This window comes from Natrix helvetica (assembly GCF_964273705.1).
Source record: "Natrix helvetica genome assembly, chromosome: 6".
NCBI classification, from domain to species: domain Eukaryota; kingdom Metazoa; phylum Chordata; class Lepidosauria; order Squamata; family Natricidae; genus Natrix; species Natrix helvetica.
The window spans coordinates 80,992,347-81,010,120 of record NC_138553.1 but is presented as its reverse complement, the minus strand read 5'-3'; the positions used below and the strand labels follow the sequence as shown (position 1 = coordinate 81,010,120).

At 45.0% G+C, this 17,774-nt stretch overlaps 1 protein-coding gene across 1 annotated transcript in view; it reads right to left on the bottom strand.

Moving 5' to 3' along the window:
• Positions 1–8,276, bottom strand: part of SLC2A13 (solute carrier family 2 member 13) — an 82,414-nt gene extending 74,138 nt beyond the window's left edge. Inside the window, exon 1 of the mRNA XM_081957547.1 lies at positions 7,571–8,276. Within this exon, the coding sequence (XP_081813673.1) occupies positions 7,571–8,147 (577 nt within the window). The 5' untranslated portion in view covers positions 8,148–8,276. The remainder of the gene's footprint in view (positions 1–7,570) is intronic.
• Between the last annotated feature and the right edge of the window lie 9,498 nt (positions 8,277–17,774).

The following is a 17,774-nucleotide window of genomic DNA, read 5'->3' as shown; positions in this document are numbered from 1 at the left end:
CAACCTAAATATGAGGTTCTCATTTTTTTTCTCTCTCTCTAAAACAAAGTCATTATGAAGAGTTATTTCCTCCTTCTGTTCATTCTCTCTCTCTCTCTAATCCGTTTTTACCCGCATTTGAATTTCTCCAAATTTGGCGTGCCAACCCCATTATCTTGTCACCTCCGTGTTAAACCTTATTTAATAAATGTTATTTTCTCCATGTCCATCTCATTTCTTTTAGGGCTGTTAGAAATAGCCCACCGAGTAGTATACCAGCATAACTCTGAAACGCCTCGACCAATTTCAACCAAACTTGGTAAACATAGGACTTACTCTCTGGAAACACATACTGTGGAGGCGAGACACCCCTTAACACCCCTGGGAGTGCGTGTGTTGTTAAGATATAGCCTGTTGTGCCTTAAAATGACTTCTACCGTACTGCCGTAAAATAGCTTCTACTGCACAGCGCAGTGGAGTTGCCATGGTAACGGCTTCATAGTACTCCACAAGGGGGCTTCCTCTGGTAAGGGGGAAAATCAAACATTAGAAATTACATTTCGTCTGGACATTTTCTACAAAATCAGGGCTTTTACTGTCTAATGCAGGATTAGGATAAATAAATATCCGGGCCATGCCGGGTTATCGCCTAGTTGTTTAATAAAGACATATCTTCTGCCTTCATGTTCAATTTGATATTAACTTAGCATCTTGTTATTTAACAGAGTCCTTAACATTAATGTGGCCATGAGACAATACAGACAGGCCTTGACATGACAACTGAGCCCAGAATTTCCTTTGCTAAATAAGACAGTTGTTAAGCATGTTTTGTCCTTTTCTACAGCCTTTCTTGCTATAGTTGTTAAGTGAATATCCTCACTTCTTAAGCTAGTAACACAATTGTTACGTGAATCTGTTTTCCCCCATGACTTTGCTAGTCAGAGGGTCGCAAAATGGGACCACACAGTAACCCTGGGGACAATACAACTGTCCTAAGTACATGCCAGTTACCAAGCCTCTGAATTTGGATCATGTGACCGTGGGAATGCCGCAACAAATGGCCGTAAATGTGACAAAATGGTCATAAGTCGCTTTTTGTCAGTGCCGTTCTAACTTCAAAATGGTCACTAAGCAAAGACGTGTAAGTCAAGAACCACCCATACCAATTCCTTCAGTTACCAAATGATTTTGAGCAAATCTTGCCAGAGTACCCAGTTTCCTCCAAAATAACGCAGGGTCTTATTTTCTTTTGATCCCCAAAATAAGCGTGTGGCCTTATTTTCGGGGAGGTCTTATTATTTTTGAGGTGCAGGAGGCGGTGAACGTGGTCACCTCATGGCTGCTGCTGTGTTGCAATATTTTCAGGGGACGGCTTATTTTAGCGCATGCGCTCAAAAGTCCCGATTGGGCTTATTATCCGGGGAGGTCTTATTTTCAGGGGAACAGTGTACATATTATAGTAGCGAAAACTGTTCAAACGCTTTTTTTTTTTAAAGAAATGCAATGTCTAATTGACGGCTTGTTCCAAGCAGAAGAAATGGACGCTTTCATGAATAATGGATCGTCACTCGAAATGAAAGCGCCGCACACGCAAAATGGCAGTTAAAAAGTTCCCTCAAAGTTTTGCTCCACCCCAGCTTCCCCTTCTAATAGAAAGGACTGGACTGAGGGAGATAAATCAAGTCCAAAATCAAATCAGTACGATTGGAAAGATGGATCTAGGGCTGTGCAGTCGATAGAGGAGCCAAATGAATTACTAATGAAATTCTCTCGTAGGAAGCAGCCGAAGGAAATATATTAAAAGAAGAGAGAGAGAGAGAGAGAGAGAGAGAGAGAGAGAAAGACAGATGCAAGAAGCATTCGTAACAGAGGGACCGACGGGAAGATATTATGAATTATCAAGCAAAGGGCCAGCCTTACTGAAACAAATCTCCAAAAGATTTTAAACTACAATGTTTCCCCACAAAATAAGCCCTCCCTGGAGCGCATGCGCTAAAATAAGCCCTCCACGGAAATATTGCAACACAGCATGAGACATGAGGAGGTGACCACGCTCGCCGCCTCCTGCACCTCAAAAATAATAAGAACTCCCCGAAAATAAGGCCAAGTGCTTATTTGGGGGGGGGGATGTCAAAAGAAAATAAGACCCTGTCCTATTTTGGGGGAAATATGGTAAGAGTCCTCTACTTACAACAGTTCATTTATCAGGGTGGATTTTATTTCAATCAACTCGATTTAAATCATTTTTTTTTTAAAAAATAACTAACAAAACTTAGACGTACAACACATTCACACAGTGCAATACAAACAGGAGCTTCCTATTCTTTCTAATAGCAATTATCAATCGATACCACTCACCTTATATTATTTCCCCTTCTATTGTATTTCCTTTGGATTTCACCATTCATAACTCTCTTATTTCACTCATATCTATTATTTTTGAGTTTTGTTATATTCCTTCATTGATTCTTGTTTCTTTCCTCCATCCACCTATACCATTTATCCCATATCTGGTAGAATTCTGATTCTTCTTTCCCCTGAATTTCTTTAGTTAATTTGTCCATTTCAGCACAATCCATAACCTTTCTTATTATTTCATCTTCGCTTGGAGTTAGTTTGTTTTTCCATTTCTGGGCAAAAGCAAAATTAAAATTTTTTTTAAAGAGCAACTGTCATCTTTGCTCTGTGAAATTGTGTGAATGCATCAATGCAGCGCCTGTTACCTCAGCTTGCAGCGCTTGCGTTCACTGAACGAATTTACCAAAAAAACGTAAATATTGCAGAATGTACCGCCTCATGCTACGTACCTAAAGCTCCATTTCATGCTAAATAAACTAAATTATTGATGTATCTTCAATAGAAAGCTACCTTTGGAGAAGATTTTTAATTCCAAAAGCATTTTACTAAATTTGAGAAAAATTTTAAAAAAAATCCAATTTAAAATTTAAAAATCTTGATTATTTTTTTAAAAAAATAATTTTTTTTATCCATCCTGTCATTTTGTGACTGCTTTAACGATACCACGGTACTGAAAAAAAGAGATTTATGACTATTTCAACATCCCCAGGGTTACGTGACCAAAATTTGGATGCTTGGGAACTGATTCGTGTTTATGACGGTTGCAGAAGTCACATGATTTCCCTTTGTCGACCTTCTGACAATCAAATCAATGGGAAAATCCAATTCACTAAATAGCCACATTACTAATTTAACAACTGCAGTGATTCACTTATCAACCGTGGCAAGAAAGGTCATACAATGGGGCAAAATTCCCTTAACAAATGTCTTGCTTAACAATGTACATTTTGAGCTCGATTGCGGTCGTATGTCGAGGACTAACGGGATAGACTTTGCAGCCGACAATTCTTCCCTGCATACAGATTTGGCTACCATTCATCAGCAGATAAATGTTATTCCAATATTTTTCTTTAAAAAAATAATAAATTATAGATTCATCCAGTCACTATTTCCCCCCACAGTCCAATCTATTTTTTCTGAATTGTTATAAGGATAGAAGCGAAAGAAAAAACAATATAAGCTTCTTTAAATTGCTTGAAAAAGCAGAATAGTTACAGCCTCTAATAGCATAATTTAGCTATTTAGCTTGCAGAATGTAATGGTGCTTGTTACCATCTTGGTACATACACAATATAAAGCAAAATTGTATACGACTACGTGCAGTTTTCAAAACCTTAGCTTAAACTTCCAGAAGTTATGCCACTTTTAAAATATTAGGCAGATGCATATAAGACAGTAATCACATTGACCAGATTGAATGAAGTTAGAATCACAGAATTAAGCAAATTTAAATATTCTCATAAACGTGTGTATTTTTGTTCCGACTGCTTGAAATGTGCCACGTGATAAAAACACCCAAAGATTAAATAAAAGTCCCCCCCCCCAAAAAAGCACATAACTATACCCTATTGATAAATTAACCCTTATGAGACCAACTTCTTAAAAGGTATTTTGGGAATAAATATTAACTGAACAGAAAGAGCATTTAAGGGATACTTTACATAAGAAATGAAAAATCCATTTTCGGAGATCATTTAAATTCTGACTTAGTATGAAATCACAATGCTTCGGCAATACTTATTGCTGGATAAGTTGTGATATACTGTAATAAATGGATAAAAGGATGTTTATTTGTGGTTATTTAAGTTTAAACAATGATCAACATCTTCTTACAACATTGATTGTGACGGTCATATCACAAGTTAACCAATTGCTTAGATGAGGTTAAAAAATTTCCCCCAGGTATCAAATGAAGCATCTGGATTTTAAGTGGTGCTCTGTGTTAGTTCATGAGAAATTCAAGGAGACTATTCAAAGCACTATATTATCTTATGCAGAGCACAAGAGGTTTACATTCTTAATAAAACACCATGGATAATGACAAGACAATCAGACAATCTTCCAAACAAATTGAAAATGATGGTATCAGTATCAAGTGATTTATTTCAGATTATATTTCTGTCCCTTAAAATGGCCCTTGTGCTGGATGAAAATTCAAGAGGCAGCCAAAAGGGGGGAAAAACAGGCTCATTTTAGAAGAACGTGAAATTAAAAAGATGGGAAATCTGAACAGTTCTTTAGAAACACCAAATTCCCATTTTAATCCTATATATTCAACAACCAGCCGAGGAGCTGGCAGTCTCCTTCCCATCACCCATCTCAAGAAAAGTTTATTTGGGTTTCCACATCCACAAAAACTGCAGGATGCAAGACATATCGGCAGCAAACCTGTGTCGCTGGTTGTCTTCAAGGAAAAAAGTAGACAGGTATTTGTCTGGGATGCAATAAAATTGCCTGCCTTGGACCGGGCTGGGGGAGGGGGGGGCTGGACTAGATGACCTCCAAGGTCCCTTCCAGCCCTAGGAGTCTATGTCTAAGTCTCCAAGGGGCTAGAAAATAGACTGCAATTTTGTGTTTGTGTGTGTGTGTAAAGCTGAAGGGACAGCGTGGCTCAGTGGCTAAGACGCTGAGCTTGTCGATCAGAAAGGTCGGCAGCTCGCCAGTTCGAATCCCCACCGCCGCCTAACGGAGTGAGCTGCCGTTACTTGTCCCAGCTTCCTAGCAGTTCGAAAGCATGTAAAAAATGCAAGTAGAAAAAATAGGGACCACCTTTGGTGGGAAGGTAACAGCGCTCCGTGCACCTTCAGCATTTAGCCCACCGGACCACGGAGACGTCTTCAGACAGCACTGGCTCTTCGGCCTAGAAATGGAGATGAGCACTGCCCCCTAGAGTCGGGAACGACTACCACATACTGTATGTGTGAGGGGAACCTTTACCTTAAAGTTGAAAAGCAGCCCTCCCCAAATCAACCCTGTAAGAGTTGATGGGTTTATGCTGTAATTCAATAAATATCTAGGGCTAAAAGGGGGTTCAATAAATGTTTGGGGCTCAGTAGGTGGCTGATGGAAGGTCGATAGGACACAATTGATGTCTAGGGGGGTCTCTGAAAAGCTCTAGGGCAGCCCATAGTCCTGAAGGGGAGATGGCCAGCAGCAAGAATGGCTCCAATTGTCAAAATTAATCTCAAATTAATCTCCATAATGCTGGGAGTTTAAAGTAGTGCTTATGGCATCATGGCAAATCTAGACAGCAGACTAAAAAGCAGAGAGATCACCCTGCCAATCAAAAGTGTGTATAGTCACAGCTGTGGTTTTCCCAGTTGCAATGGATGGCTGTGAAGGTTGGACCATAAGGAAGGCTGAGCGCCAAAGAATGGAGGCCTTTGAACTCTGGTGCTGGAGAAGAAGACTCCTGCATTGAGTCCCTTGGACTGCAAGGCCATCCAACCGGTCAGTCCTAGAGGAGATCAACCCAGACTGCTCTTTAGAAGGCCAGATCCTGAAGAGGAAGCTCAAATAATTTGGCCACCTAATGAGAAGGAAGGATTCACTGGAGAAGAGCCTCATGCTGGGAACGATGGAGGGCAAAAGAAGGAGGGGATGACAGAGAAGGAGGTGGCTGGATGGAGTCAGCAGTGAGCTTAAATGGACTCCAGAGGATGGTAGAGGACAGGAAAGCCTGGAGGAATGTTGTCCATGGGGTCGCAATGGGTTGGACAAGAACTTCAAAACTAACAACATGGCATTATTTTCAAATAATAAAGGTTGGGGAGGGAGGGGTCAGTGAGCCATTAGAAGGGACTTTTGTGAAGGGTTTTGGTTGAGCTGAAGAATGGGGGAAACCCTCCCCCCGTGTTAAACCAAAATGGTCCCAAATTTTGCTCCTGCAAGAAGAGGCAGGAATGATGGGATGGGAAGTGCTCTCTGAGTTGGGGGGGGGGGCTTTCTTGCACATGTTTCATGACTCAAAGTAGATAATATCACCCATGGTAGAAGGAGGAGGGGTTTGTTGTTTATATGCTGTATAATTCCATTCCCTTCAAACACTGATGATGTTACCCAGTTTGGTAATGAGACGTCTGCAAGAAAACCACCAAGCTCCGAGAGCACCAAGGACCCCACATTCCTTCCCTTCCCCTCTACAAACCCACTCCCCTCCTAACACTGATGAGGTTACCTAGTTGGGTAATGTCTGCAAGAAAACCACCAAGCTCGAAGAGCACAAAGGACCCCAGTCTTCCTCCCCCTCCCCCTCTCCACAAATCCCACTACTTTCTAGCACTGATGAGGTTACCTAGTTGGGTAATGAAATGTCTGTGGGGAACACCCACAACTTCTGGAGGCAAGCAGTTCCACTGGTTAATTGTTAAGAATTGCTAATTGCTTTCAATTGTTCACTGGTTTATTGTTAGCAACTGTTAATCAGTTCATCAACCATTATTAACTGGTTAATTATTTACCATTAACAGGTTAATTGTTAACCATTAACTGGTTAGTTAATCATTATTAACTGGTTCATTAACCAGTTATTTACTATTAATAGTAAACCAGTTATTTACTATTATTAATTGTTCACCATTATTAGCCGGTTCATTAACCACTATTAACCAGTTCATTAACCATTATTAACTGGTTAATTATTTACCATTAACTGGTTATTTAACCATTATTAAGCAGTTCATTTTTATTCATTATTAACTGGTTTACTATTCACTATTATTAACCAGTCAATTGCTCACTATTATTATCCAGTTAATTAACCACTATTAACCAGTTCATTAACCATTATTAACTGGTTAATTATTTACCATTAACTGGTTATTTAACCATTATTAAGCAGTTCATTTTTATTCATTATTAACTGGTTTACTATTCACTATTATTAACCAGTCAATTGCTCACTATTATTATCCAGTTCATTAACTGGTAAATTATTTACAACTAACTGGTTTATTGTTCACCATTATTAACCGGTTCATTAACCAGTCCCTTAACCAGTGCATTACCCATTATTAACCAGTTGATTAACCATTATTAAACAGTTCATTAATCCTTATTTACCATTAACTGACTCATTGCTCACCATTATTAACCGGTTAATTACCCATTATTAACCAGTTAATTAACCATTATTAACCAGTTCATCAATCACTATTTACCATTAACCGGTTCATCCCCACCTCCAATCCCCACCCCCCGGGGGCTCCTACCGGCCCCCTCCCTCTTTACCTACCTATGCCCAGCCCGACCACCAAGCGGCCCCCCAGCAGCGTCTCCTTGTCTGGCGCGGCGGCCAGCAGGACGGCGCCGGCGGCGAAGAGCAGGCTGGCCAGGAGGATGCAGGCGCGGCGCCCCCAGCAGCCGTTCAAGGCGCCGCCCAGCAGCGCGGCCAAGGCGGCGGCGCCCACCGTGCTGGAGACCAGCAGCTCCTGCCAGGCGGCGTCCAGGCGCAGCTCCTTCTTCAGCAGCAGCAGAGCCCCGGACACCACGCCGGTGTCGTAGCCGAAGAGGAAGCCGCCCAGCGCCGAGAAAGCCGCCGCCACGTAGACGAAAGGAGCCGGCTCGTCCTGCTGGAACTGACGCCGAGCCGCCCGCTCCAGATCCCCGCCGCCTCCGCCGCCTCCCGACGAAGAAGCCTGGCTGTTCAAGCTGGAGCAAGACTCGGCGGCCGCGATCAGGCTCCGCTCGCCCAAGGCTTCCCGCCTGGAGGGCGGCTGCGGAGGAGGCGGCGGCGGCTGCCGGCGCCGCTTCTCCCCCATCAGGTTGCTCAGGCTCCGCAGCGTGTATTCCACATTGGCCTTGCGGGACATCGGGCCGCCGTTGCGGCTCCTGCGGCGGCTGCTGCCCTTCGGCCGGTCTGACTTTTGCCTCTTCCTCCGCTGCTCGCCCGCTCAGCTGCCTTTCATGCTCCGGCCACGCTCGGACTGAACGCGAAGCCCCCCGACCGCTCACCTCTCTCGCCCGGCGGGGCGGAGCAGGGGGGAAGAAAAAAGAGGCGCCGCGGGAGCGGATTGGTCGGGCTGCCCAGGGGCGTGCCCTAAGGAGGAGCCGCCAAGTGGGCGGGGCTTTTCTCTCCTTCTCCTCCTCCTTTCCAGTTTGGGGGGGGGGAATAACACCGGTGTCTCTCAATTGTGTGTCGACGGTGGTTTTATTCCTTGGGGCGTGCCTGTTGTCGTGGTTGCGGTTGTGGTGTGGTTCAATTCTTTCGGATCTTGCCCGAGAGAGGGTGTGAGGGGCGGCGAGTAAATTGTAGCGGAGGATCAGTAACAAGAAGGGAAATAATAAGAAAATTCTGCACGTTTCGTCTCTCTATGGAAACGGGAATGAGCATGCGCGGTGAGCGCCGGTGAAGCTGGTGGGCGGGCTTCGCTTGCCAGTCCTGCCCTTTTCTGCCTGCACAGTTTTCTTGGCTGGAGTTGCTGAAGGTGGGAATGGAGAAGCCGTGCAAAAGAAGGGTATTGGTTTCGGGATTGGGGGCCAGTGGTGGGATTCACTTACTGTCGCTACTCGCATTTACAGTGGCTGAAAATTCGGTAAAAGTCAAAAGATAAATCCTAAAATTCCTTTTAATGAATAAAACGACACGCCAATGACACCTGAGCATTCTGATTTGGAAATCTGAATTTATTTATTTTTAAAAAAATTAACTGTAGGAAGTAAAAACCCACCCCTAGAAAAATGAAATATCCTGGGAAATGTTAAGAAGGCAGAATATTATATTTCCTGGATAAGAAATGGAGAATTGTGTTTTAGACAGGAATCAGACTCACTCTTAATAGCCCCCACCTTTCTCAATGGGCCATTAAAAGGCCTGAGCCAGTCTATTCTACATAACAAAGATCTCCCCCAGCTCCAGAGCGGTGGGATTAAGGCATGATAGTATTAGCCCTTTACCCATCTCACCACAGGGCACCTGGGAAGAAGTGATGCTCAATTAAACCTGGACTCAAAACACAGCCTAGAGAGTTGCCCTTGCATGGTCCCATAGGAGTCTGACAACCAATCAGAATACAAGCTCAAGATCAAAGGTCAGAGAGGGCATAAAACCAGGGACTTTCAGCATCTCGGTCTCTCTTTTGTCTTCACCCAACATCTGGAAGCATGTGCTCCCTGTTTTCTGTTCAGGAACTCAAACCATGTGATCCTGTCCACCATTAAAACCGTCTTTCCAAGCATCCTCCATGCTTCCAGTGTCTTTTTCCCCACTTGGAACTGAACCAGAAGCACATTTCTTCCAACATAACCTCTCAGACATTTTTAGATGTTCCAAAGTGGCAGTTGGATATTCCATATATATATATATATATATACCAATTGCCTTGGTATGCCCAACAATAACATTTCTGTTTGTTAACTTCATTTTTAAGACAACGATACTCTTAGATATTTGTTGCCCCAACTAGTATACCGAACTTTTCCCCCACTCTAACTTTGAAAATAACAACAACTACTCTTCGTGTGTGTGTGTACAGGTGTAACACACATACATCTATTAAGTGTCACCAAATATTATCTTAAATGATCAGGACAAGAAGGTTTTTTTACGTGAGAACAAGCTTTGAAATGTCATCTGATACGGAACCGCTTATGTTTTACTAAATCTACAGTATGAAATCTTTTTCTTCTTCTTACTTTACTATCATATTAACTGATATTTGCACAGCATAATCCGGCTCGTTTCTGTTCCAGTAGTAAGCAGAAGATGCCAGCACAAAAAGACAATCCTTATTGAAACGACCAGTGTTGTGATTGTTAGATCGAGTAATGCAGGGGTGTCCAAACTTGGCAACTTTAAGACTTGTGGACTTCAACTCCCAGAATTCCTCAGCCAGATCTGCTGGCTGGGGAATTCTGGGAGTTGAAGTCCACAAGTCTTAAAGTTGCCAAGTTTGGACACCCCTGGGGTAATGGAAAGGCACACACAAGGCTAAAGGCAACAACAGCTCTTTAGTAAAGTACAAGTAAGTACAATCCAGCGAAGGTTGAGTATGACAGCAGCCCTTTTATAAGGAGCTGTCAGACCCTTCGACCCATAGGATTAAACCTCTGTTCCCGCCGGAACAGAGGACCTGGGTGGAAACCACTGTACTTGATACCAGTGTCTAACAGGGATCACACCACATATCGTAAGCCCAGGTTGTTAAACCCAGTTTAAGAAAGAAAAGGTCACATACTAAGTTACCGTTAGTCTAACTGGGTTACATAGAATGAATCACTCTAAGGGGTTGCATAATATGCTAAGTCATAAAACACAGTTATTAAATCACTTTGACATGATTCATAGTGTCACCCAACCAAAAACTTAAGTATTTCATCTTAAAAACAAATATTTCATCTTAATGCAACATTCAAACTTAACCAGTAAGTCTATTTTGAATTATATAGGTCTGTGATGCCACAGGTGGCATCCTGTCCTCTACCATCCTCCGGAGTCCATTTAAATTCACGCTGACTACTTTGGTGACTCCATCCAGCCACCTCATTCTCTGCTGTCCCCTTCTTCTTTTGCCCTCCATCGTTCCCAGCATGAGGCTCTTCTCCAGGGAGTCCTTCTTCCTTCTCATCAGGTGGCCAAAGTCTTTGAGTTTCCTCTTCAGGATCTGGCCTTCTAAAGAGCAGCCAGGGTTGATCTCCTCTAGGACTGACCGGTTGGATGGCCTTGCAGTCCAAGGGACTCAATACAGGAGTCTTCTCCAGCACCAGAGTTCAAAGGCCTCCATTCTTTGGCGCTCAGCCTTCCTTATGGTCCAACCTTCACAGCCATCCGTTGCAACTGGGAAAACCATAGCCTTGACTACACCCACTTTTGTTGGCAGGGTGATGTCTCTGCTTTTTAGGATGCTGTCTAGATTTGCCATAGCTTTCCTCCCCAGGAGCAAGCATCTTTTAATATTTTCCTTATGAGTTAGCATTACGAAGGACTGCACAGCATATCATTCCACCTTTCTAATTGCCCAGCATTATTTGGTTAACAGATCATCGTGCTAAATCTCCGATATCCTCTCTTGTTTCTGTTCCAATCTTTTCCGTGCCTTTTACTAAAAGCACAGTTACTCAGCGGGATTTAAAACATGCAAATCCTATGAAGATAATGCTGGTAATATTTGTTCTGCCCTGCAGGCCTCTGGAGATTAACCATTGTTATTGGAGTTATAGGTATTATGCTTCCAACTGTAAAATTATAATGTAGAGAAAAGTGGGGGGGGGAGAGAGAATTCTTTTGGGTGGTGGGCCCAAAGCTTTTCTGCAAATACGTGCAAAAAGAGAGTAGGTTGTATTTTGGAGACCGGAGATCCTTGTAATATAATCCAAGGAAGAGCAAATAAATCTGCATAATAAAAGGACGTGTAGGAAGTTATCACCCACCCTTCTCCTAGAAGGATGAAATATTCTAGGAAATATTAAAAAGGCAGAATATTATATTTCCCTGGATGAGAAATGGAGAAACATGTTTTTTTTAGGCAGGAAGCAAACTCACTCTTAATCGCTCCCACCCTCCTCAATAGCCTACAGCAGATGTCAGCACTTAAAAGATAAAGAGACAGCTAGGTCTATTCATAAGCAAATACCCTCACCCAGTGGTGGGACCTGAATCACTTAACCGGTTCTCTAGCTGGGTAGGCATTTGGCGGTTGGTCATGTGACTGGGTGGGTGACATCACTCATCATACCCAGCCCCGCCTCCTGGCCACTCGCCTCCATGGCAAAGGTAGGATACAGCCGGTGGGGGCTAATCCCACCACTGCCTGGGCCTCTCTCCCCCCCCATTTTTGGGCGGTGTTTTGGCCCTTTTCAGGCTGTTTTTTGGGTTATTTTCAGGTTATTTTTTGGGCTGTTTTCAGGCTGGTTTTCGAGCCATTTTTGTAGGTTGTCCTGAGTCCCAGACTTGGTTGAATCTTGCTGGGTGATGATGTAATGAAGAGGATTTGGGGCAATTCCTATTATGGTTGAGGGCATTCCTACCTTTGTTGGATCTTGGGTGAGGGCAGAGGTAGGTTGCAGAAAAATGGCCAAAAAACAGGGCGTTTTTCAGGGCATTTGTTGGGTGTTTTTCAGGCCATTTTGGGGGGCATTTTCGGGCCATTTTCAGGTCATTTTCAGGGAGGTTTTTTGGAGTAAAAATGCCCCCCAAAATAGGCAGAAAAACAAGCAGGGGCGGGGCCAGAATTTGCCAGTTTGCCTAACTGTGAAGAATCTTAATTACCAGTTTGCCGGAACCGGTGCGAAGTGGTAGCAGCCTACCTCTGCCCTCACCCAAGATTCAACAAAGGTAGGAATGCCCTCAAACATAATAAGAATTGCCCCAAACCCTCTTCATTACATCATCACCCAGCAAGATTCAACCAAACCTGGGACTCAGGACAACCTATAAAGTTACCCAAGCATGACCCCAAGGGAGTCTGACAACCAATCAGAATACATTTCTTACACAGTAACAGGAAGTTCCAAGGCAGGGCCCAAGAGAGAGGATCAATCGATCGATCGGTCCCTCCCTCCCTCCCCCCCTCTCTCTCCTCAATTACCCAGGACCTCAAACCATGTTGCTCTGTCCACCATTAAACCATCTTTCCAAACAGCTTCCATGTTTCCAGTGTCTTTCTCCCCACTTGGACCTGAACCCAGAAGGACATTTCTTCCAACAGATGCTTAATATTTGCTTTGGAAACAAAAGCTTCAGCATAATTTTTTTTTTACCAGAAGAAAAGAAACTTTCCTTTATTTTTATATCATTATAAAAACCTCACGGTGCTTGTGTTTGGATGAATTGTTCTGTCCCTTGAGAGTTATGAAAGTACTAATGTAGTCATGACATGGAATTATTAGTTGCCCCCTCTTGTGAGTTTTAATATAAAGAAAAAAAAACATTAAAAGCTACCAAGCTGGGACATTCTCTTATAGAAGCCCCTGTGATCATTTCAGAGGACTGTAGCATTGGAAGAGGCCATCCACTTAAATCGGAATGAAAACTTTACAGACAAATGGCCCTCTACTCTTAGCTATGAGCAGGTCCCATGAATGGGACCTATTGTCCCTTGGACTGCAAGGCGATCCAACCGGTCAGTCCTAGAGGAGATCAACCCTGACTGCTCTTTAGAAGGCCAGATCCTGAAGAGGAAACTCAAATCCTTTGGCCACCTAATGAGAAGGAAGAAGGACTCCTTGGAGAAGAGCCTTGTTAGATATTAGCATATATCGTAGGAAGTCTCCTCTCTGGTCCGCTGCTACAGCGGGAAACAGGTATCGCTCTGATTGGTCGAGAGGCGTACCCGAGTCCTATAAAAGGGGAACCCTCCGGCCACAGAGCAAGCTGGATCACTTCTTCTACAAATAAAGAGCTGTTAAGTCACTTCGTGTCCGCAGTCTGTTCTCTCGTTGCCCAGATCTAACATTGGCGACGAAGGTGGGATCGAGAGACAGATAGGACGAAGAACGCTACCTTAGAATCCCCGGATTCGATCCAGCCAGGAATTCGGCAGAAATACCGGCAGCCATCTCAGGACACCGCAGCGCGGCAATTTCAAACGAGGGAAAATGGCGATGCACACTCCTCCAGCTCCTTTCGACCCAATCGCTGATCATTGGGAATCATACATGCTCAGGTTCGAGTGTTTTCTCGAAGCAAACGAATACACAGGAATACCGGACTCTCGAAAGAAAAATATATTCCTGAGCTACTGCGGCCGAGAAGTTTTCGAGATGGCCAGGGACCTCTCTGAACCAACCCCCATTCAGGAGGTATCATGGACGGCGCTGCAACAAACGCTGCAAACCCATTACGCGCCAAAACCTTCCCGCCACGTTTGTCGCCAAGCATTCAACACGAGGAACCAGAAGGCGGGAGACTCTATCAACCAGTACGTTGCAGCTCTACGAAAAGCAGCCACACATTGCGGGTTCAGAGACCTGGACGAGCAAATTCTGGATCGACTCATATGCGGGCTGAGAGACATTTCCCTACAAAAACGGCTGTTGGCCAAAACCAATTTAAGCCTGCAGATTGCACTCGACGAGGCAAGAGCTTCAGAATCAGCAGAAAGATCAGCGGAAACAATTCAACGCGGGTTCAACACAAGCCAGCCAGCGCCAAGACACACCAGAGTCCACTACGAGGACACAATTCCTGACTTCGAGGATCCCGAGCTCGAGGAAAGTCACCTGATGCGGAGCAGTCACGTGAGACCTGGGGGGAGACCCGGATTCCGTTTGCCGCCCTGCGCAAGCTGCGGAGGGAATCACCCCCGGTCTACCTGTAGGTTCAGGAACGTTGTTTGTTCGCACTGCAACAAACTTGGGCACATCGCACGAGTGTGCCGGAGCGAAGTCCCTGCCTCACGGCAGCCACCCATGTACCACCAACAGAAGCCCAACCCAGGGGCTTGGCGAAATCAAAAAGGGCACCCAGAGAGAAATCCACAAGTGTTTACCCAGAGAGAAAATTCCCAAAGAGCTGAGCGAGCGTATTCCCAGAGAGATTACTCGCAAAGAGCTGAGAGAGCGTTCTATCAAGACGCTCAACGAGAGTATCTTCAGGATACAGATGCTGAGATAGAGTTGACCCAGAGAGAGGAATTGCGAACGTATCTCACCACAATAAGTCAGGTCCGCACCAAGCGGCCTAAAAAGCTGAAAGTCACAGTTCTCTTGGAGGACTCACCTTGCGAGCTAGAAGTTGACACAGGATCGTCCCTGACGATCATTTCATGGGCATCCATGAAACAGGCTATCCCTAGCCTCAAAAAGAGCCAACTACGTGTTCCAGACATCCTGCTTCGAGACTACCAGGGGAACCAAGTCCCCATCGTGGGCCAAGGCACATTCCAGATCCGCTTCAAGGACATCGTAGCCCAGCTGCCCGTGACCGTTGCCAGCGCACTGTTACAGAACCTTCTTGGACTAGATTGGTTTGAAGCATTGGGGTTAGAAGTCACCGGAATCAACGCCGTGGAAAACAGCAGCGCTGAGCAGATATTTAAGGAGTTCGAGGATGTGGTCTTGGTAAGTATGTGGGTAAACCAATCTCATTTAATTTAGACCCCAAAGTGGCGCCAATCCGACTTAATAATAATAATAATATAATAATATATTTATTTCTTAGCCGCACCCTCTCCCGAAGGACTCGGGGCGGCGTACAATGAAACATACGAAATAAATATGTGGACAAAACAAACATATAACAAAGACATATACTGAGACATACACAAGGAGGAGGTCGGCTGAAAATAAAAACAATTAAAATACAATATTAAAAGCCCTAGAAATTAAATATATTTAAAATACCCAGTTAAAAACCCGTCAGGAGCGATATGGTTAGATCAAAGTTGAGCCAGGCCAGCTGCTTGGAATAGGTGGGTCTTAAGCTTAATACGGAAGGAGCGGAGGTCAGAGGTAATCCTAATATCCGGAGGGAGGTCATTCCACAGGGCTGGGCCCGCCACAGAGAAGGCTCTACTCCTAGGCGCCGCCCCACGACATTGTCTAGTGGACGGCACCTGGAGGAGGCCCTCTCTGTGCGAGCGAATTGGTCGCAGGGATGTATGGGGCAGAATACGATCCCGCAAGTAACTAGGTCCTAGTTAAGCCGAGACGAGTGCCCTTTGCACTCCGCCCAAAAATAGATAAGGAGATAGATAAGTTAGTGGAGCAAGGAATCCTTGAGCCGGTGGATCACGCGCGTTGGGAAGCTCCCATTGTGACCCCCGTTAAGTCAGACGGGTCAGTCCGCATCTGCGCGGACTATAAATGCACAATTAATGTCGCACTACAACAAAGCGCATATCCTGTGCCAGTAGTACAGCACTTATTGCACTCGTTGGGGCCAGGAAAGATATTTGCTAAATTAGACATGGCACAAGCTTACCAGCAGTTGCCCGTAGATAGCGCCACAGCGGAGGCCCAAACCATAGTGACGCATAGAGGAGCATTCAAATGCAACCGGCTACAATTCGGTGTGAGCATTGCTCCAGGTTTGTTCCAGAGCGTCATGGAACGACTTTTGCAAGGGATACCGGGAGTCGTCCCCTATTTCGACGACATCTTAGTGTCCGCTGCAAACGAGGAGCAATTAAATAAAAGAGTCAGAACTGTTTTGGCCAGAATCAGAGAGAAGGGTCTCCGCCTTAAAAAAGAAAAATGCCAAATTAACGTGCCTAGTGTAGAATTCCTGGGTTATAGAATCGATGGTCAGGGAATACACCCCACTTCAAAGAAAATTAAGGCGATCCAGGACGCCCCCACACCACGAAATCAGACCGAGTTGCAGGCCTTCCTCAGACTACTTAACTTCTACAGCGTTTTTCTGAGACAAAAGGCGACCGTTGCTGAGCCGCTACATCGACTACTCCAGAGGAACGCACCATGGAGATGGGGACGATCCGAAGCAGCAGCTTTTGCCGGGGTAAAGCGCATGCTCACCACTGACTCGCTGTTAGTCCAATACAGCCAGACACTACCGCTGGTATTGACCTGCGACACATCACCCTTTGGAGTTGCCGCAGTCCTTAGCCACAGGATGCCAGACGGAAAAGAAGCACCCATCGCCTTCTACTCTAGAACTCTTTCATCGGCCGAGAGGAACTACAGCCAGATGGACAGGGAAGCGTTAGCTGCTGTAGCTGGAGTAAAACGTTTCCATGAATACCTCTACGGCCGCGATTTTGAACTAATTACAGATCACAAACCGCTGTTGGGACTTTTGGCGGGAAACCGCCCCACTCCGGTCTCCCTTTCTCCACGCATGACCAGGTGAACTGTTTTCCTGGCTGCGTACTCCTACAAGTTAATTCATCGACCGGGCTCCACTCTAGGACATGCAGACGCACTCAGCCGTTGCCCACTACCGGACCTTTTGCCAGACCCCACTCCCGAAGTACCGGTGTTGCTCATTGACTGTTTGGACTCTGGACCGGTTTCTTCCTGCGACGTTGCAAGGTTCTCCTCTAAAGACAGTTTAATAAAGCAAGTTCAAACTTGGGTTTGGAGGGGGTGGCCGAAGGGAAACGTGGGCCCGGAATTCAAAGTGTTTTGGTCGAAACGGGACGAACTCTCAGTGTTACAAGGTTGTTTATTGTGGGGGGATCGAGTTGTTATTCCTTATGCGTTACGTAGAAATGTGTTAGATGCATTACATGTTGGGCATCCGGGGATTGTTAGGATGAAGGCGTTAGCAAGAAGTTACGTTTGGTGGCCAAACATGGACAAAGAGATAGAGGAATGGGTGGCCACTTGCGATCCATGCCAAGAATCGAGACCAGCACCCCCGGAAGCGCCCGCCACAGAATGGGAAAAGCCTAAAGCACCCTGGTCGAGAATACACATCGACTTCGCAGGGCCAGTTCAAGGTCAGACGTTCCTTATAGTTGTGGATGCATACTCCAAATGGCTAGAAGTAGTCCTAATGACTTCAACCACGGCAGAGGCAGTCATTAGGGTTCTACGGC